At 52.6% G+C, this 18,148-nt stretch overlaps 7 protein-coding genes across 7 annotated transcripts; 3 read left to right on the top strand and 4 right to left on the bottom strand.

Moving 5' to 3' along the window:
• Positions 1 to 17: 17 nt before the first annotated feature.
• LAESUDRAFT_727231 (uncharacterized protein) lies at positions 18 to 660 on the bottom strand. Its single transcript, XM_040909181.1, is given in 3 exon segments — positions 18 to 300; positions 323 to 344; positions 364 to 660. The coding sequence occupies 3 exon segments, from the start codon at positions 544 to 546 to the stop codon at positions 218 to 220; spliced, it is 288 nt and encodes a 95-aa protein (XP_040763022.1). The 5' UTR covers positions 547 to 660; the 3' UTR covers positions 18 to 217.
• A 2,234-nt stretch (positions 661 to 2,894) lies between these two features.
• LAESUDRAFT_656172 (cytochrome P450) lies at positions 2,895 to 5,110 on the top strand (the record flags this gene model as incomplete). Its single annotated transcript, XM_040904599.1, has 13 exons — positions 2,895 to 3,096; positions 3,146 to 3,278; positions 3,335 to 3,529; positions 3,581 to 3,729; positions 3,796 to 3,914; positions 3,964 to 4,081; positions 4,143 to 4,156; positions 4,208 to 4,374; positions 4,428 to 4,450; positions 4,509 to 4,590; positions 4,639 to 4,767; positions 4,826 to 4,969; positions 5,020 to 5,110. 13 exons carry the CDS (start codon positions 2,895 to 2,897, stop codon positions 5,108 to 5,110), a joined length of 1,566 nt encoding a protein of 521 aa, XP_040763021.1.
• Positions 5,111 to 5,903: 793 nt separating this feature from the next.
• Positions 5,904 to 7,393, top strand: LAESUDRAFT_813647 (uncharacterized protein). The gene is made up of 3 exons (XM_040914506.1): positions 5,904 to 6,149; positions 6,199 to 6,964; positions 7,031 to 7,393. Exons 1-3 carry the CDS (start codon positions 5,963 to 5,965, stop codon positions 7,257 to 7,259), a joined length of 1,182 nt encoding a protein of 393 aa, XP_040763020.1. The 5' UTR covers positions 5,904 to 5,962; the 3' UTR covers positions 7,260 to 7,393.
• A 1,190-nt stretch (positions 7,394 to 8,583) lies between these two features.
• Positions 8,584 to 10,681, bottom strand: LAESUDRAFT_750726 (uncharacterized protein; the record flags this gene model as incomplete). Its single annotated transcript, XM_040911618.1, has 5 exons — positions 8,584 to 8,638; positions 8,687 to 8,773; positions 9,158 to 9,509; positions 9,570 to 10,376; positions 10,534 to 10,681. 5 exons carry the CDS (start codon positions 10,679 to 10,681, stop codon positions 8,584 to 8,586), a joined length of 1,449 nt encoding a protein of 482 aa, XP_040763019.1.
• A 2,518-nt stretch (positions 10,682 to 13,199) lies between these two features.
• LAESUDRAFT_750725 (uncharacterized protein) lies at positions 13,200 to 15,078 on the bottom strand (the record flags this gene model as incomplete). The annotated part of the gene is made up of 7 exons (XM_040911617.1): positions 14,843 to 15,078; positions 14,525 to 14,646; positions 14,328 to 14,468; positions 13,915 to 14,282; positions 13,673 to 13,877; positions 13,268 to 13,619; positions 13,200 to 13,214 (listed from the first exon to the last, which is right to left on the bottom strand). Coding segments are annotated over exons 1-7 (1,428 nt in total), but the record flags the coding sequence as incomplete, so codon positions are not given.
• Positions 15,079 to 15,920: 842 nt separating this feature from the next.
• Positions 15,921 to 16,369, top strand: LAESUDRAFT_656203 (bola-like protein; the record flags this gene model as incomplete). Its single annotated transcript, XM_040904603.1, has 4 exons — positions 15,921 to 16,043; positions 16,105 to 16,144; positions 16,207 to 16,256; positions 16,322 to 16,369. 4 exons carry the CDS (start codon positions 15,921 to 15,923, stop codon positions 16,367 to 16,369), a joined length of 261 nt encoding a protein of 86 aa, XP_040763017.1.
• An 81-nt stretch (positions 16,370 to 16,450) lies between these two features.
• Positions 16,451 to 18,002, bottom strand: LAESUDRAFT_237282 (rRNA adenine dimethylase). The gene is made up of 6 exons (XM_040901683.1): positions 17,782 to 18,002; positions 17,720 to 17,732; positions 17,513 to 17,661; positions 16,972 to 17,461; positions 16,809 to 16,915; positions 16,451 to 16,755 (listed from the first exon to the last, which is right to left on the bottom strand). Exons 1-6 carry the CDS (start codon positions 17,940 to 17,942, stop codon positions 16,713 to 16,715), a joined length of 963 nt encoding a protein of 320 aa, XP_040763016.1. The 5' UTR covers positions 17,943 to 18,002; the 3' UTR covers positions 16,451 to 16,712.
• Positions 18,003 to 18,148: the final 146 nt, after the last annotated feature.

Genomic DNA, 18,148 nt, shown 5'->3' with positions numbered 1-18,148 from the left:
GTGGCGTGCGGGGCATGGTGACCAGTTGAACATTGAGGGGGAGCCGGCTGGACCAGGGTTAGTGAATTGCACGACGGCGGGCCGAAGGGCGGAGTGAGTTGGCAGCCAAAGATATGTCGGGGCGGAGGGAAAGAACTGAGGGAATCGACAGAATGAATGGGTGACGCGCGGCGAACCCTACCACGCAGCAGGCTGGATAAAAACTGATCCCCTGCGTTTAAGTGTTGCTACGCCGGCATGTGGATCCCGTATTCAGTGCGGGCATGCCTTGTGGTGACGGAGGGGAGCGGACGGGGGGCGCTAGAAATGGAAAGAAAGGAACGTGGGGGGAAGTTAAAGTCGTACTCGCCCCTACATAGCAACATCGGAGTCGCCAGCAGCGGGCAGCACGGGGCGCTCGAGAGAAGAGGTCAGAGCGGGGCCAGTGTTCCGGAAAGCAGTGCGTTTGGGGCACTGGTCGGAGTCAGCGTGGTGGAGACCACAGCAGTTCATGCAGCGCGCGTGAGCGCAAGGGTCTGAGGCGGCGCGATTCTCCTTCGCGCACATGGCGCACTGAGCGCGGTGCACCGATTCGAGATGGTGGCCGGCGCACACACGGCACCGGGGTGGCTTCGTACAGCCTGCAGAGAGGTGGCTGAGGCCCCAGCACCTCGTACACTGCCGGAGGCGCGGCTTATCATGCCAGCGCGACGTGGTGACGGGTGTGCCAAAGGCGAAGAGGGGAGTCTGGAGGAGGGCCGTGAGAATGGAGCCATCCAGGTCTTCGAATCCGAGGACCACGGACAAGCGAGCACCGTCAATTTGCTCAGGTCGGCGTGCCCAGCGTGGAGGTTGGGTGGTACGGAGGCGCGCAAGCGCGGGGTTCTTCAGGAGCTCGGTCGACAAAGTCGACTCTGGGTGGACAGCACCACCTGGAGCTGCCCGTGTACTGACATTGCCAATGAGGACCCTGGACCACTTGACATCCCTGGAGATGTGGTGATCCGGGTTGAGCCTGAGGGCAGTACGGATGGTCGGGAGGTGTTCGTCAATGCGGCGGTAGGATGTGGTGGCGGGAAAGGCCAGGACGATGTTGTCAGAGGAGCTTGGGTAGGCTGCGAGTGCAGTCAGTCCTCCAGCAGTCGGAACTGCAGCCAGTGCTGCGTTCACATCGCCGACAAGTTGGACGGGGGGTGTCTGAAGAAGATGCGCCGGCGTAGGGCCAGCAAAACGAACCACGTACTGCAGGGGCTCCGGGGCGCGCTTGGGTCCAGGAGCCTTCAGGGGAGCGGGTGGGTTCGGAGTCGTCACGGGAGGAGCCGGACGAGAAGGGGCGGCTGCCGCCGCGTACGAGCGCTTCTTGGGAGCGCCACGTACCTGAGGTTTGGGAGGAGGGGGAGCCTTCGCCTGCGGCGGGGGGGCCGCAGTCGCCATTCGAGTCTCCAAGGCATCAAGCCTGGCGTCGAGGGCGGAGCGAAGGTCCTGGAGGGCTGCCGTGAGGTCGGGTCCAGTGGTCGGAGGGGGGGATAGGACAGGGGCAGGTTGTGGTTGAGGGGTGGAGCCGGAGTTGGGGACGGGGAAGAACTGGTCCCTGGCAGTCTTAAGGCGTTGCTTATGGAGGTTGTCCAGGTCAGGGTTGCGTCGGTTTAACAGCTCGGCACGGCTGATGACGCGAGACACTGCAAGGTGAATCGCATGTGCGGCATCGACCAGAGAGTCGATGTCATTGAGCAGCTCAGAGGGTCTCTGAGCCTGCCATGGCCGTAAGGCCTGTCGGACAGCTAGTGTAAGTGTGGGGACGAAGGTTGAGTGCACGAGTTCCGTTGACGAGGAGGACGAACCCCCGGCGCTAGCGGAAGAAGATGGTGGTTGCGGTTCAAGATCCATGAACGTGCGCGGCTTGAACACCAAACATCCCATATTCATCAACTTAACACCAGAATGGCACTCTCGTAGTCTATGCGCGCATCGACAGGTACGTACAATCGCTCCTGGCTAATTGAGGAGGCTCCCGTTGGTCATCACTGTTGATGCGCTTGTGTTAACCGATGTTGCGGACATCGTTTAGTCTTGTTTGGTCGTTTGTCCACGACGGAGTTATTCACCCGCCTGCCTTCGGGTACGAAAGAAGGAAACCTAAACTCTTCGGACGTTCAAGATAGACAGCTTGCAACCTATCCAGATTACCGTGGCGATGTTCAGTCAGAGAATCGTCGGCTGCAGGCAAAGAGCATAATCATTGTTACCTTGCGCGTTGTTGAACTGCAGATACGCTCTGTGCTTGCAAAGCATCGTCTATGGAGGTAACTCATACTTCATGATCTTCTCACGCGACTCTCGACCGCATTTTGGCGGAGATAGGGCACAGGCAGCGCCTTGGATGCATCATCAGACGCACGATCTCATGCTTCTCGTTCTACAGCTTGTTCTATGGATGGACATATAATCATGTGGCAGGAAGCTGATAGGTATCGGCCTTTATGACAGTCGCAACATCTCTTTCGCCGGTTACTCCCCCCTTTCTCCGCACTGATCCTCTTCGATCAAGGGAAACGTTGGTCAGATGGGGTCATTCCCCACCGATCTAGAAGGGCGAGGACCACTCAGCGGTGTCATCCGATGACCGCTACGTGATATCTTCCCATCGATTTTCAGGTTCTTGTACGACTCCAAAAAGTGATGTGAAAAACCAATTATCCCCGCTTCTCCCAGCCATATGCGGGTCGGGTGCTTCATCATCGAATCGGCTCCCATGCTGCAGTGTGAAGTCCGGTAAGTCACTGGTGGGCTGTCAGCGGAGCATTCGGCCCCTCTGGTGAGGCGCATTAGGCAAATTTATCTTCACAGAATCTAGGAGGTCTTCACATCTTGAGTACAAATAGGACCTGCCAGCGATCTCTTCGCCTTGTTGCACAATGGCGCTTGACTTAACAACGTATCTCGGAGTGACTGTTTGCTGTCTCACCGTCCTATGGCTCTCCTTCTCTCGCGTTTCAAAGCAGAGGCTGGGTAGACATCTTCCGCCCGGACCAAAGGGGCTCCCTCTGGTAGGGAATGCTCTACAGATGCCATTGGAGTATCAACAGTATGCATTTGCTGCATGGGGCGACAAATATGGTGCGCGTTTTTACCTATGAAGTATGTGTACATGCTGAATCGCCCTCAGGGGACATCGTATATGCACGTGTCTTACAGAAGCACATCGTCATCTTGAACTCGGTGCGCGCTGCACGAGATCTTTTGGAGAAGCGTGGCGCAACGTATTCAGATAGACCGCGCTTTGTGCTGCTCAATGAATTGTGAGCAATCGTTCTTAGCATCCGCTGGATCATTGCAGCTAACTTGTATATCTCAGGATCGGGTCTCTCAAACCCAACATGGCTCTGCTCTCCGTTGGAGACGAATGGCGGAAACATCGAAAGTGGTTCCAGACGACGCTCTCCTCCAGAGTCTCTCTCGACAGCTATCGTCCCATGCAGCGGCGAGAAGTAATCATACTGCTATCAAACCTACTTCAGACGCCTCAAGACTTCGCCTCACACATCAAGCGGTAATGCATTTTGCCCAGAATATCCACAGCTACTCATTTCGAACTATACAGGTACGCAGCCGGAGTGCTCATGGAAGTAAGCTACGGCCATACCGTCACATCTGGGGACGATGACTTTGTCCGCATGGCAGACGAAGTTGGGGCTGAGATTCTTGAAATTGGCGAGGCTGGCTCTACCCTGGTGGACCTCTTTCCCGTTTGTGAGTGCAATCTTCTTCGTCTTGTTATGAAGACCTGCTGACAACACTGCGTAATCGGGACGATAGTCAAGTACGTACCAACGTGGTTACCGGGCCCGGGGAGCTTCAAGCGCAGAGCGCTCGAGCTCAAACGGTTCACGTTCGAAACAATGAGTCTTCCGTATGAGAACGTTAAAGCCAAGATGGTGCTGCACAATCGTTGTTTGTCATTGATCACCGCTCACACGCCTGCAGGCTTCCGGATCCGCTAAGCCTTCGTATGTAAGCAACCTTTTGCAGGAGACCTCACAGACTGCTGGTGGGATCGAGAATGAGGTTCGAATCAGAGCAGGTGCTGCTGTCTTATATCAAGGTACGAAATACGACTGTTCCGACTCACGCTGAGTATTAATTGAACCCATTGGCCATTCTAGCCGGGATTGATACGGTTGGCACTACGTTCTGTCCAAATACTGTCTTTCTTATGCAAACCATCCAGACTGCTACTCTCCTGATATCGTTTGTCCTTGCCATGGTACTGTACCCCGATGTTTACCGAAAGGCTCAGGCGGAGATGGACGCTGTGGTAGGACAAGCACGACTTCCGACCCCGGACGATCGACCGATGTTACCGTATCTAGAATGCGTTTTGAAGGAGGCCCTCCGGTACATTCCTCATCATGCGTGTCTGACTCCATCTGACGTTGTGTGTACTGTAGATGGTGCTGTCCCGCCCCGCTTGGTGAGTACGGCACATTGACCGAGGGAAAACAAGACCCTCATGCTTCTGTTTTGACGAGGCGTACCCCACTACGTCTCTCAAGATGATCAATACCGCGACTACTACATCCCGGGAGGGACCATGATAATTTCTAATATCTGGTAAGTCTCCGTCATTGCGCGACGGCAGATGTCTGAACGCATTCTCAGGGCTATGACGCGAGATGCAGACATGTACCCGGACCCAGAAGTCTTCAACCCTGATCGATTCCTCAAGACCACCGGTGACACGGAAAATGTACTTGACCCGCGTATAATTGTGTTCGGGTTCGGAAGAAGGTAATGTGTATAACTATATTACTATATTCTTTGCTTGATTTCATCTCTTCGCTCGCAGGGTCTGTCCTGGCCGGTTGCTGGCCGATTCGAACGCATGGCTAGTAGCGGCCAATCTGTTAGCAACCATGGACATCGGACGGAACTGTGATTCGTCGGGACAGGAAATCATTCCGGTACCAAAGTTTTCCTCGGGGACCGTTAGGTAGGACTCGCTGGAATGCTGTAGGTTTCATGTGCTCAGCCGTTGTACAGGCACCCGCGTCCATTCCCTTGCAAGATTCGTCCGCGTTCAGACAAAGTCGTGCAGACTATTGTCGATGCAAACGCTGAACTGGAAGCTTAAGGATCCCTAGTAGTGTCGATACGTTCCGCCGTCGCGCGAACGGCGCGTCCACGCCCTATGCAATTTTGACGCAGCATGTCAATCTAATTGCAGCTTTTCTGCTGCGATTAGAGTGGTGCAGGTTGTAGCTTTTTACAGTTGTCGTTACCGTGTCGAAGCTTTTGAGCCTTTTGAAAATCGAGGTATTTGTTTCAAACCAGTGGTCAACTGTCAAGGTGAGATTGGAATGACGAGCGACCGACGTCGATGAGTGATGCCAGGATGAGAACGGAAGCAAACGCGTCTCCGCTGATCGACCCTTACGGAGTCGTAAGTAGAGTCTAACATGGCTTCGTTCGATCCGACTCATGTCGGCGTATAAAACGTGTGAATGCGAGAGGATCGCATACGAAATAAAATCATCTGACGGACATGTGTCGCGCAAGGACCAACCACCACGGGCATGACTCCAACTCTGATATCGCCCCATACAGCAAATTGTGTCCTTCTCATCGGTCGATATTCAGGTACGTTGCCACTGTTCATATACACACAATCTCCCTCCAAGCGTCACTTCTGGCAGGCAGAGGGTAATTTTCACGAGAAGAATAATCAACCCATGTCGTACATGTTCAATTTTGCAACACTGATCTGCAACATTTAGTTTTATGATCACTGTAGTATAAGTCGGGTATAGTGAGTTGTCGAAAGTGACACGTCACGGGACGCACGTGCTCCGTGACGGGACGCGACCGCATGGGCCATGACGTGACGCGCCGCCGAAGGTCTGTTCCACTCCACACGCCACCAAATCCAGCTGCAAGTCATGGAGCAAACGTTAAAAGCCAAATTCAAACCCTCTGCCGTCCCACCATGTCCTCTAAATCCGCATCGTCACCTGCAACGTCGCTCAGCGTCGTCAACGCTGAAGTTGCAGTTCAGGAAGACAGTCCTCGCTCGACTGGGATCCCCGCGGGTTCGCCGTCCGCATCAATAGCGTCAGCGCGCAGAGGGTCGATCGCCGACGCTGCTGGGATTGATTTGAGTGCGATAGGCAAAGGTGCGTGATCATCGCAGCCCTGGTGGTTATTCTGCTCATTGTAATGCAGCGGAGGCCAGGAAGGTCATGTCCGAGGAACACAGGATGCTCGGATTCCGCCCTCCACACGGCTCGCTCGCCGCAGAAGTCCAAGCTGCAGCAGCCAAGCATCCCGAGGGCAACCCGGAGAAACAGCGGCCGGACGTTGCCAAGTTGAAAGAGCTCGCCCGCCAGGACGCGATTCGGATCCTAACTGAGCGCAAGCACACCAGCGAAATAAGCCCCATTGACGAGGCGGACAGAAATGCAAATTCGTCATCATCCACCGGAGGCGTGAACCTCAGCACTATTAGCGTCGCTGAAGCGCGCGCACTCATGTCTCACGAGCATCGCGCTCTCGGCTTCCGGCCACCGCCTGGCTCGCTTGCAGCGGAGGCCCAAGCGGCTGCGGCCAAACATCCTGAAGGAGATGGCGACACAGTTGACTGTGAAGTGCTGAAAGAGGTGGCGTTGCGTGACGCGGAGCGCATAAAGGCAGATCGCGAGCTGAACGTAGCTGGCGAGGTATATGTCAGCACAGTCGGCCAGGTCGGGGCGGAAACAGCTGTCTCTGCTACTGAGGGCGCTTCTGGTCACACTCCACCACCGAGCGGGCTCGCTGGTGAAACAAACAAAGCGACATCTGCGCATCCTGAAGGGGATAGCTTCCCTGCATCGGACGAGGACAGCCATCGGCTGGAGGAAATCGGTGAGCATGAAGCGAAGAAGTTGAAGGAGCTGGAAGGAGAACCGAAGGTACAGAGCGGACACAGTTCAAATAAGGACTGCGCCACACAGTGAGTAGTCAGTTATCTTTTACCGGCTGTCTCGGAGTGACAGTGGTCTCACTGCGTCCGGCACAGGGTTCGGGATGACACGAAGTACATCACAAACGAGGCCGATGATATCGACCTCCACATAGGTGACTCGGTTCCTGCGACTGAGCCTACAGATAGCTATAGTGCCGATCCCGTGGATCCAGCGAACCTTGCCACTCAGCATGGTGTAGGTACAGTGCTTCGATCGGCAGCGATGGTACGCTCGGATTCCTCAAATGATTCGGTGCAGATCATTGGTGACGTAGTGGGTTGAAAATATATTAGAAGAGAGATATGCTGGCGGAAATAGAACTCTTTCAACAAAGCAGAGGCGTATTGCACCACGATAGCGAATAACATTAATTATCCCCAAATTTGTATCTGCAGTCGAACCAACCTTCCCAAGTCGTACTGGTATTACGGTCGCAATTTGTACTGTATCATCTCCAATGGACAACTAAAAATTTCTCGTAACTTGAGCTCTACTCATCGTTCTTAGAGGAGCGTGAGAGGGGCTTGGTAAGCTAAATCTCAGGCCACTCTATATATCTGCTGACCTCCCTCTGTCAGAGAAGCAGATATTTTGTAGTCTGCCTAGGGGAGACAAGGCCACTTACTATACAATGCCGGCGAAACGGGGCACATTAGATGCATGTACATCTGGATTACACGCGCAACGTTGACAGCATCCGGGGAGAACTTTCTTGTCACTTGCTGTAGGATGAGCCTCGTAGAACATCGGGAAGATAAGAGACAAACGGAACAGAAGCAGGAGCACTGGCATTTAGGGAAAGAGTCTGCGTGAACGCGAGTGGAAGGTCCAAAGACGAGGTTCTCTGCACTAGATTGCCATTGCTCATAGAACGAAGCATAACGAGCCGTCTTGCGTTATTCAATGTGCGACAATGAAGTTGACGGCAATCACGGAGAAAAGTTAGAAAAGTCAAAACTTGAATGCGAAGGGTTTGCCGATAATGTTTAGAGTCTATCCGAACGTAGACCGCATCAACTTGAACAGAATGTCCCTTCTTTTGTGCGCCGGTATAAAAGCATCAAGGCAGGTTTTTCCAGGAAGATGAACATCGACAGAGACGTTCAAATTCGTCTTCCGACAGAAGACGCCGCTGCGCCGCTGCGGGACGCACAATCAACTCAAGTGTAGAGACAAGGCGACAGTGTTGATTGACCTACAGAGATGCTCCACAGCGTGGTGTTGTCTACGAATAGGTTATGAACTGTCATGTTGGTGACTTCTGGGTCCGCCTCCAGGGGTCGTGTCGCGCTGGACGATGCCCATCTTGGAAAGTGATAATACATGTCGCTTCGTGTGGTGTCAGTAAACGAATCAAGCCGTCAAGACGCTGTATGACCATTCACACGACAAGGCGTGCAGTGCTGGCCGTTAGTAGCTGGAGAGTAAGGCTGTTGAGCAGTAGGATTGAACACGGCCCAGACGAAGAGGGACCAGAGCGACTGTTCATGATGACTCTGTGGCGGCCATTGGTTTATGCAGGGACAAGAGGTCGCAGGAGCGTCGTTGCTCGGCAGGCTACTTCCTCTTTAGTCTAGTCATGAACTCGTGTAGACCATCACCAGGTTCACGACGTGGCGTAGTAGTAGAGTGCCACAAGGTTCATGTGCATCGCGTCGCGTCTCTTTCACCGGATCAGCAAAGCAAGAAAACGTGTCCGGGAGACACACCTCACGAACGAGACGTTACCAAATCGGGTGCCCAGGCCTGCTTGTGTTGCCCGGTGGCCAGCGAGAGACAAAGCGCTATCGTCACTGCTGCGAAGACGCAATCATCATTGGGCAAGAAAAAAAAATCATGCAGCATGGCGGCGGGGCAACAGTCAGCGATGCATTACTTCTATTTGAGGTTGCTCGGGTGTGACACGGCCGAGAATGGTGAATCGCACGTGGAACCGACGAGGCGAGACGATATATTATGATTACAAAGAGATAGGACGAAGGTAGAAACACTTGCTATAGTAGACTGCCGAGGGGCTTGAAGGTGCAGAGTTTGAGCGTCCATTCAGATGGTGAATACAATGACAGACAATCATGCACACGACCCGATAAGAAGACGTAGAATACCATCCATCGCACTAAATCTCGCTGTAAAGCCGTTTAGAATAGCGGAACTGCAATCGAAAACCGCGAAGATCGCACCTCTCAGTAATCACGTTGACATAGAGGGCCTTTGACGACTTCAATGTCGCCCACTTCATTTGGAAACGACGCGCCTCCGATTTGGCCCATGTCTCACTCTGCTGCGAATCAGGATAGAGATTCACTGTGATTTTGGATGCTCGAGAAAAGGTACGCTCCGAAGGCTGGCCATGAAGAACTAGGCAAGTGGCGATGGGTGTCAATCTTGAGCTCAACACATCAATGGTTAAATCTTGAACGGGAGTTCGCCCAAGACAATCTACCGCTCCTCTTAACCAACCCGATCTATTTGATCTAACACGGATCTGATTAACAGTGCAGCAACTCTCGAGGGCACTGGCAAGAGCTGAGACTATCAGTTTCGGCGTGATCAGTAAGTCTTTATTTATGAAGAGTGAGGTGTTGGGCTCACCGTCTCCTTCATACCAAAGAGAAAAGCGCAAATCCAAGGATGTCAAGTTGCCTCCCCTCCTGCGCAGAAACTCGCTTAGAGACTTTACGTCATCGTCAGAGAAGATGTCAACTCTCAACGACTCCAGTGCTGGCAATGCATGCTGGAGGAATGACGAGAGAACATTATTGGGCCGTACAAGATCCATGCGAAAGGGTGGAAGTACGGCCTCGATATGAAGGTGCTTCAGATTGTTGAAAGGAAGGTCAAAGGTCATGTTGTTGGATGCAGTAGTTATGGATGACCTAATGCTCAAGCCTGTGAGTCCGTTACGGGTTTTAAGCGTAGATTGAAGGACATCAATGTTGCTGAAACATATATCGACCTTGAGCTGCTTCACCAGGCCCATCGCCGCGAACTCTTTTTCAGTGAAGGGTATCCATGACCCACCCAGCTCAAGCTTTTGGACAAGTTTGCAATGCAGAGGAATTCGCCGCGCTACTCCTCTATCCCTGGTAGCAAATTTCCCGCTCCTGGAGGGCTTAGGCAGAACGATTCGCAACTCTCGTACATATAGTCCAATGTGTTGATGGCGGCGAAGGAGCCTGAAGAACGCATACATCCGGCCGGACCTGGTGATGTCCACAGAGTAGAAGAGGTTCTTCTGGCTTTCCTGTACCCAAGAGCGGTGAACCAGGGAGGTAACTCGAAGTGTTGATGTGTCTCCGCGGAGGTTGTTGATGATCATGTTTGTCAACTCTTGGGGAACCCTTGGATACTTCGGGAACGCTGGACGGTACGTCGTTGAGCGGGTGGCAATGGACGCCGCTGACAAAGGTACCAATGAGCGAAGGATGAACACAATATATGATGTGGCGCCACACGTGACATAGCTATCTGAATTGAAGTGGCTCTTGGGTGGGCGGGATGCAACATGAGGGAATGCAAGAGGGAGAAGAGTGTAGCAACGGTTGCCGACACGCACAGCTTATAGCGTCTGAGGTGTGAACAATTGAAGCCACTTGATCATAGCTGCGCGAGACACCTTCCAGAAGGCTCATGTGTCTCGCGGAAGGGCACTCCGCATCCAGCCGTGTGGCCAGCAACACGAGTTGTGCGGCACCCAATAACATGGTCGGGACACATCTGCCGAGAAAGTCTGGAGCCCTCTCTCGTGATGAGCGTGTCGGAGTATCCGGCGTGCGGCGTGACGTTTCCATATAGAGAACACTTGGGCCACTGACTGATGGTCTCGACTGTCAGCGGCCAGTGGCACTGGCACATTGCGATAACGAAAACGAGGTGCAGTCGCGACTGCCGCAACGATAGGTGCATCTGCGTGTCGGGATTATATGTGCAACGCGAGGCGATGGCATCTGGCGGGGCGTTACCACATTGGGGTGCTCGGGCCGCCCTCTCGCCTCCATGCTCAAGTCCTGACATCATCGATAGCGCCGACCGCATGAACCTATAGAGACGACGTACCCGTCTGCTGCGGCGGTGATAGGCAATAATATTCTCGTGGCGCTTGCATCCGCACATAATGAGATTCTGAAACAGGATAACTCTGCCTCGTGGAATTCGTGGGTATTCAGTATGTCGCAAAGCGACATCTTGCTGCCTTTCGGCTTGGACTGTGGACATTGGCTACGTAGTCTACCTTGACAGTTGTATGCTAAACGATTATACGCGAGAGGTGTTATGATGGCTTCCTTCTCCGGTATAATTAACGAACACCCAAATCAGCCGAAATCACATACCTACTCACCTAGTACCAAGCTATTCAGTCAATCCTCTCGCGTGGCCATTTCAGAATACGTCGATGGCAGAGCGCTTGCGAGGCGTGACATGTGGCGCGCCGCACGGGGAATATCAGCCTGCCATGAAGCGTCGCTGGCCTTCATGGCGGGTAATCGCGAGCAAGAACACCTGCGGGGGATTCACGTAGACATATTGTATGCAGTGTATCTTAGAGGAATGAAATCCGTTGTCATTATATGAGGGGATACAATGAATGATGCAGGAAATCGACAAGGATGCGCAGTGCTAGAGCCCAACGACGTTTGCGCTAGTCAAGGTCTGAGTTAGGCAGCGCATTATCACTGCAGAGTGTATTCGATACCCACCCTTAAGGCATGTCCCTCAGGCGCCATAATGATTCTAAGGTAGTTGGCATCCGTCGAACAGTCTGGTTTATCTACCGAATACAGTGCGCAGGTTGTTGCCAAGCTTGCCGTCGCACTTTGCATTTGCATCAGATTAACGCTGAGGATAGTGAAGGATTGTTGTCGTAGTACGCGACCTGCGAGCTAGACGGCACCTTTCTCGCCCCAATAAAGACCTGCGCATACCGGACTTATTTCGATTCAAAGACGCTTGGTCCACTCTAGCCGCCTTCCTCCGGGATAGCGATGCCTGGACCAAGTGAAGTTCAGTCCCAGCGCGAGAAACAAGCACTGGGACGAACGCTTGCTTACTAAGCAAGTGGGAGAAGAAGAGACGCGCTCACCTGACATGCGCGCGCTACGTCTCTTCCTCATCGCCACGACACTCGCTACCACGCTGTGTAGCAGTTTTCTTCTCCCACCCTCCCACTCCTTGTTTTCTTAGCGTGTAGCAGTGGTGTAGTCATGCCTCCCTCGTTAGGCAGCTACGCAGCCGCTGTACGCTCGAGAGTTTCGGCCCAAACGCGCTCGGAAGCCCTGGATCGTCAGCCAGCGAATCAGGAGCCTGGCCATGTTGCCAGGACCCCGGACACTCGCTATCCAGACCCCGAGCACCGCTCCTCGCGTGGATGCACAAACCACGCGTTCGCCCGGCCGAACCCTCTCCCCCCAACACACCGTCGTAGCACTTCGCATTGCCCGGCTCACTCTTCCTTACCTCGCAAGCAACCGCTCAGCTTAGGAAGCGGCATCTATAATGTACGATCCCGGTTAGGTTCTGACTCGGACGTGATCTGTTCACACCTTTACATATGCTCCTACCTACGTAGTCCTATGCCCAACTTGTACCTAGACACACCCCCGACCGCCTTCGGCGGTATGTAAATTGTATCAAAAAAAACAACGCGACCTGCGAATAGCGGCGAATCAACTCAACCTTTCGGGGATTGCCCGGCTCTTCTAGAAGTTGACGCCACAAAGTCCCATCACACTCATCCTCCCGCGCCCATGCATCATGGAAGCTCGAGCGTGCCATCCGCGCGTCGATCAGCAAGGAAAAATGACTGGTACATGCCTAACTGTTGAGAACTAGATGTTCGCTTTAGTGAAATGTTAGGTCGTAGTAGTACTACCGACCGACTGTTAAGAATTAAGGTCAGCTTCGTCGCAGCTGCAACATCTCTACCCACGCATGGTATATGGAACATAAATCTCAATTGCGTCGGAAACCATTGTGAGGTTTCAGAGAATACGTGATACATTCCACAAAGAAACTAGAGGACAGGACGCGCAAAAGAAGCACGGAGGAATGTGACAACGTGCAATGTATGAGACGGCCAGAAGCAGTGATGGCACGTCGATATGTAGACAAAACATCGTTAGATGGGTTCCCAACAAGAGCTTACACCATCAACCACCAGGTGGCGTGACATCAGAAAGAAGCGTTCCTCAAGTGGCCACTTGACAATATGTTTTTCACCGATTACCGCGTTCGGTCTCGCTGCACAACCGTTCAGAAAGAAAGACCACCACTGTAAGTTAGGAGACACCCACTCTTCAGGGAAAACGTTGATGAACAACACTTGCGAAGAATGCAGCCTCGACCATTCTCGCCGGAATTCAGGTAGGTAGAACCCAATGAACATCGTATCCGCGGGCCTAACGTAGAGGTTCATGGTGACACTGGTCGCTGCAGAGAACGGTGCCTCCGACCCGAAGATCTTATCTGTAGGCGAAATCCAGAATCCTGCACCATCGAAGTCGAACACGAATTCTTGCACGGCAGTGCGTCCAAGGACAGGAACCAATTCCTTGAACCATAAGTGCACTGGCGACGAGATGCTAACCCGATGAAAGTTGAGACAACCTTTTGCTATGACATCTGCAAGAGATGATGCACTACGATCTATGATGCGTTCAGCTGTGATTAGCTGTAATTGAAAGTGGTGGAGAACTCACGAACGCTGAAGATGCACCTCGGAAAGCGTAAATCTAAAGATGAAATATCCTTTCCATGTATGCGCAGGAATGCACATAGGGCCTCGAGATCACACTCCGTGGAGATGGCAGCTGCAAGCGACTCCAATGATGGTAGCGGGTGGTAAGCCAACGATGAGAGAATACCGGTAAGGCCGTGCGAGGAAGAACTAATCAAAGTCAGGTCCTGCGTCCATAGAATGAAGACGCTTTAAGGCATTCACAGGAGAATCAAAGATGATGCGATCCTCTATGGAGCCCTCAAGGGCGTTAACGGTCAAGCTCTCGAGTCCCTGATATGCCCGCAGAGCGGATTGAAGGACATCAATGTTGCTATGCTCTATGACCAATGTAAGTTCTTTCACCGCGTCAAGTTGTCTGAAATCCTTCTCCGTGAAGGATATCCAAGCACCACGCAGTTCGAGCTTCTGTACGCATTTGCATCGTAAGGGTATGCTCTGGACGATCTCCCTCTGCCCCAGTGTGTCCAGCTCTGGCAGAATGATGCGCAGCTCTCGCACATACAATCCAAGATGTTCAGAGCGGGACAGGAGCTCGAAGAACGCGCACGGATGACGGACATCGGTCACCTCTACGAAGTGGAAGAGATGCTTCTGGCTTGTTTGTGTCTACGAACTATGTACGATGCAGGTGTTTCGAAGGGTCGACATGTCGTCACGAAGTTCGTCGATAATCATGTCGGTTAGTTCTACTGAAAGTCTTGGGGACTTCTCTTCAGCAGAGCGAAGCACCATCACGCGAGTGGCAAGGGGCATCGCTAGAATAAGAATTAGTCGAGGCAATACGACGCCAAAAGTTACGGCGGTCACGTACATGACATAGGCGATGAAGTCAACTGAGGGAACGAAGCTGCTCTACGGTTGTAGAATGAGATATTAAATGCAGAATACAGATGAGAACTGGGGGGAGGAGCATGAGCCGTGCAGCGGCTCGACCTGAAAGAACAATGGGTGGCAGCAGATTGGTTGTCACACCAGCCACTCCCCGTTAGGTAAGCCATGCAACTCGTGTTCGTCGCGTAATGTTCAGCCATCTGGCCAGCCACAAGAGCAAGACACTATCCATGCATGCCGCACAATTTCAACACCTCTGCTCCGCCGGCTCTCTGAGAAAACGTGTTCGGGTACACACCTGTCGAAGCACGCTGAGGCGAATCTCACTTGGCGTCTTTGACATATTCGGGGCGCCTGGTGCGACATTATTACATGAGGCCGCCGGTGCCGCCAGTCCACGATCGGAGCGTTAAGCAAGTCAACGACACCGATCGACGGTGAACCAGGAGAGGAGCCTAATCTTGACTGATACCACCACAGAGCCAACCGGGTCATGGGGAGACATTTATGAGCGGCAATGCGCATGAGGCGCGACGTTTCTTTATGAATACATTCGAACCAGCACCTCGTGGATGACAATGGATCTGGGCAATCAGCTTACGGTACTCGATCTCATGATGCTGAGTCTTCGATGCTGGACAGGGTGGTCTTCGCTTATGATGGCTATGTGGTGATACAATTTGTCTCAGTTACTGTCTTTAGTTACTACCATAATTGGTGGTTTCAATGAGCTTTGTGATAAAGAGCACTCATACTTATCTTTCAATCGGTGAGCACCAATTCGCAGTGCTGAGTTCGTTTCCAACCCGCGCAAGGAGCCTGTAAAACGTATTGCTGATCTAGTAGCGAACAATAGTACCATAGTACATGTATGCTAACTACTGTTATGCTCCGGTGAGATGCGGTGGGTCAGCACAGGACGTATCTGCACTCGACTGTAGGATGCTCACTATTCTCAGTTTCCGTACGAGTCCCCCTTCATATAGGCATGATTAGACGACCTCTCTGTTCGCTGTAGTTTATTATTCCTGGCCCCGAAAAAACGATTGTTTGGACGCTTGACTTCGACCCTTCGTATAATTACGGAAGATGGCGAATGATCGCACCATCTGGCAAGGCCGCTTGCTTCTCTTGCATCCAGAGATGCCTGTCCAGCCGTAGGGTGCAAGATGATAATGTCGCGGCCGCCATTTGCTCACGAGGACGAGTATCTCGCAGTGAAAGCCCGAGTCTTCATAAGCGGCCTATGGGCGTTACTATCGGGTGTTGCCGAGGCTTTCGTACATAAATCTCAAGTCCATCGAAGGCGACCATCTTATCAGATACACTTTGACACCCCCGGCACCCCTCGACGCTCATTCTGCTGCCTCCTCGCCATGCCCATCTCACAGGTCGAGCTCGAGAATGCCATCCGCGCAGCGATACCCATCATTCATTTGGAGATCCATGATCAGTCGAATGGGTGTGGAGAGAACTATGCTGTGTTCGTGGTGAGCCCGGTGAGTTGGGCTCGTTCTGGAGCATCAAGACGAGCGTCTGGACGATCGTGTATAACTGCAGGCGTTCGAGGGCAAGAACACATTGGCTAGACATCGATTCAGTGCGCTTCCTTTCAGATTTAATCTCGGAATCGCATCTGATTGTCAATGCGTTATGATCTAGTCAACCAGGTGCTTAGAGATCAGATTGCTCGGATGCATGCGTTCTCGCAGGTGGGTTCCTTTTCGACTCAGGTGCAAGATCTAGAGGTGGCATGTTGACCGTGGACCGTTCACAGAAAACCCTCACTCCAAAGCAGTACGAGACGCAGCTAATACAGCCCTGAACGAGTCATTTTCGCCGACGGCGCAGCGTCCTGTAAGGACCACACTTCACCAACTATTGCGAATCTGACCGTTTTGTCCCCGAAGTGCCGTGCCTGCCAATCCATACCCTGGCAGGAGCGATCGAGGCATTCGGCAAGAGAACGCTGTGCAGAAGAGCGTATATGAGGTGTATGTCTATGGATCGCTGAAGACAGTGGTCGGCTCATGAACGTTTGAACAGCCACTGTATGCATTTATATGTACAGTAGTGTATTTTTGGGATATAGATCTACAGCACATACCATCATCTGAGTCCGGATTCATAATGACCAAACGAGCCACGTTAAGACTACGCGAGGTACGTCATGCAAAGTGAATGCCCGCATCATGGAATGCGGAAAGCAATCTTCAAACTCCAATAAGCCACCATTGTGACTTTTGACCAGAAACTTGACTCACTTCAGCAGATCATCAATGTCCATCTTTGCAGCACGGCTGTCCTTGAACCTTGTCTCGTCAAGAACCTCCTCCACTTTTTGTTTGATATTGACATTATCTTCAATTTTCTTGACGCGGGTGAGCACCATTCCAACCGGCCACACAATGTATGTGATGAACTCACTACATCATTCATCGAGGCCCAAGTATTCCAATTACGCTCCAGCATCTCCATAACGCCCTTGGCCTGGAAGTTCGCATGCACCACCTTGTTCCTCCTCCCAAACACGATCCTAGTCAGCCCATCGAACTCGCCAAACTCCACTGGCGGCGGTGGGTCGCGCGGAACGAGCCGGACGACGCTGCTCTCGACCTTCGGTGGTGGGCGGAAGTTGTTCTTGCTGACGTTCATGACGAGGTCGACCTTGGCGTACAATTGCACGTTCGCGGAGAGCCGCGACCATAGCTCTGTATCTGGGCGTGCGACCAGACGGAGGGCGAACTCGCGCTGGAACATGAGGATGGCGGTGCGGAAGAGCGGGCGGTGGGAGAGAAGGCGAAACACGAGTGGCGAGGATATCTGGTAAGGCGTGTTCGATATGCAGACGTCGAAGTACGGCAATGTCGCTTTCACGAAGTCACCTATCATGACGTCCAACTTGCGTTGCTCTGGTCTACAAGTGCATTAGACGAGCATCACTGAGAGAACCACGTTCACGACGCACTTTCCCTGTACTCGCTTCGTGAGCTCAGCAGCCATGCGAGGGTCCATCTCCACCACCGTCACATGCTTCGCCTTCTCCAGTATTCTCACTGTCAGATTTCCAGTACCGGGACCGACCTCGAGTACGTTGTCCGTAGGCCGCAGATTTGCCTGTGGTACATCCTAGTTCAGTCGTACATCCTGCACATCCCTTTCCATGCGCACTAACCGTATCAACTATTCTATGATCACGGTGAGCAGAGAGGCCATACATGCAGAAGGTCAACGCACGTCTGGGCCGTCTGTGGATTCTTCAGGATATGTTGGCCGAATCTTTCAGTGTTGAAGATCGGATTGTGCACTCCGGAGCCAGAGCTTGAAGACTCAGAGCCTTTAGCTTTTGCGGAAGACTGATGCGCCCTGTTGAAGCGGTCGGATGTCGCACGAGGCATTTTTCAGAGCGAGTGTGGATTCAAGAGACAAAATGAAGAGGAAAGAATGGCGCTGTTCAAAGAGCGCGCAGTGATCAAGTGCCACAAGCGCTCTAGTAACGATCCACATAGATTCGCATACACTAACATCCGACTATCCTCATCACCACACCCAGCCGCTTTCAATAAGTCGTGAGCAGTGCTGATTTCGCTGTGAAAAATGAAGT

The sequence above is a fragment of the Laetiporus sulphureus genome (assembly GCF_001632365.1).
Source record: "Laetiporus sulphureus 93-53 unplaced genomic scaffold LAESUscaffold_27, whole genome shotgun sequence".
In the NCBI taxonomy this organism is placed as follows: Eukaryota; Fungi; Basidiomycota; class Agaricomycetes; order Polyporales; family Laetiporaceae; genus Laetiporus; species Laetiporus sulphureus.
The sequence above is the reverse complement of the archived record's forward strand: the minus strand, read 5'-3'. Positions and strand labels throughout refer to the sequence as shown.

Excerpts from the sequence above, each read along its gene's own strand:
- LAESUDRAFT_727231 (XM_040909181.1), bottom strand. The coding sequence starts at position 546 with ATGTGCGCGAAGGAGAATCGCGCCGCCTCAGACCCTTGCGCTCACGCG.
- LAESUDRAFT_813647 (XM_040914506.1), top strand. The coding sequence starts at position 5,963 with ATGTCCTCTAAATCCGCATCGTCACCTGCAACGTCGCTCAGCGTCGTC. Across the intron at positions 6,150-6,198 it reads TTTGAGTGCGATAGGCAAAG|CGGAGGCCAGGAAGGTCATG; the intron begins GTGCGTGATCAT and ends ATTGTAATGCAG. Across the intron at positions 6,965-7,030 it reads AATAAGGACTGCGCCACACA|GGTTCGGGATGACACGAAGT; the intron begins GTGAGTAGTCAG and ends CGTCCGGCACAG.
- LAESUDRAFT_237282 (XM_040901683.1), bottom strand. The coding sequence starts at position 17,942 with ATGCCTCGTGCGACATCCGACCGCTTCAACAGGGCGCATCAGTCTTCC. Across the intron at positions 17,462-17,512 it reads ACGAAGCGAGTACAGGGAAA|ACCAGAGCAACGCAAGTTGG; the intron begins GTGCGTCGTGAA and ends ATGCACTTGTAG. Across the intron at positions 16,756-16,808 it reads GACATTGATGATCTGCTGAA|ATTGCTTTCCGCATTCCATG; the intron begins GTGAGTCAAGTT and ends TGGAGTTTGAAG.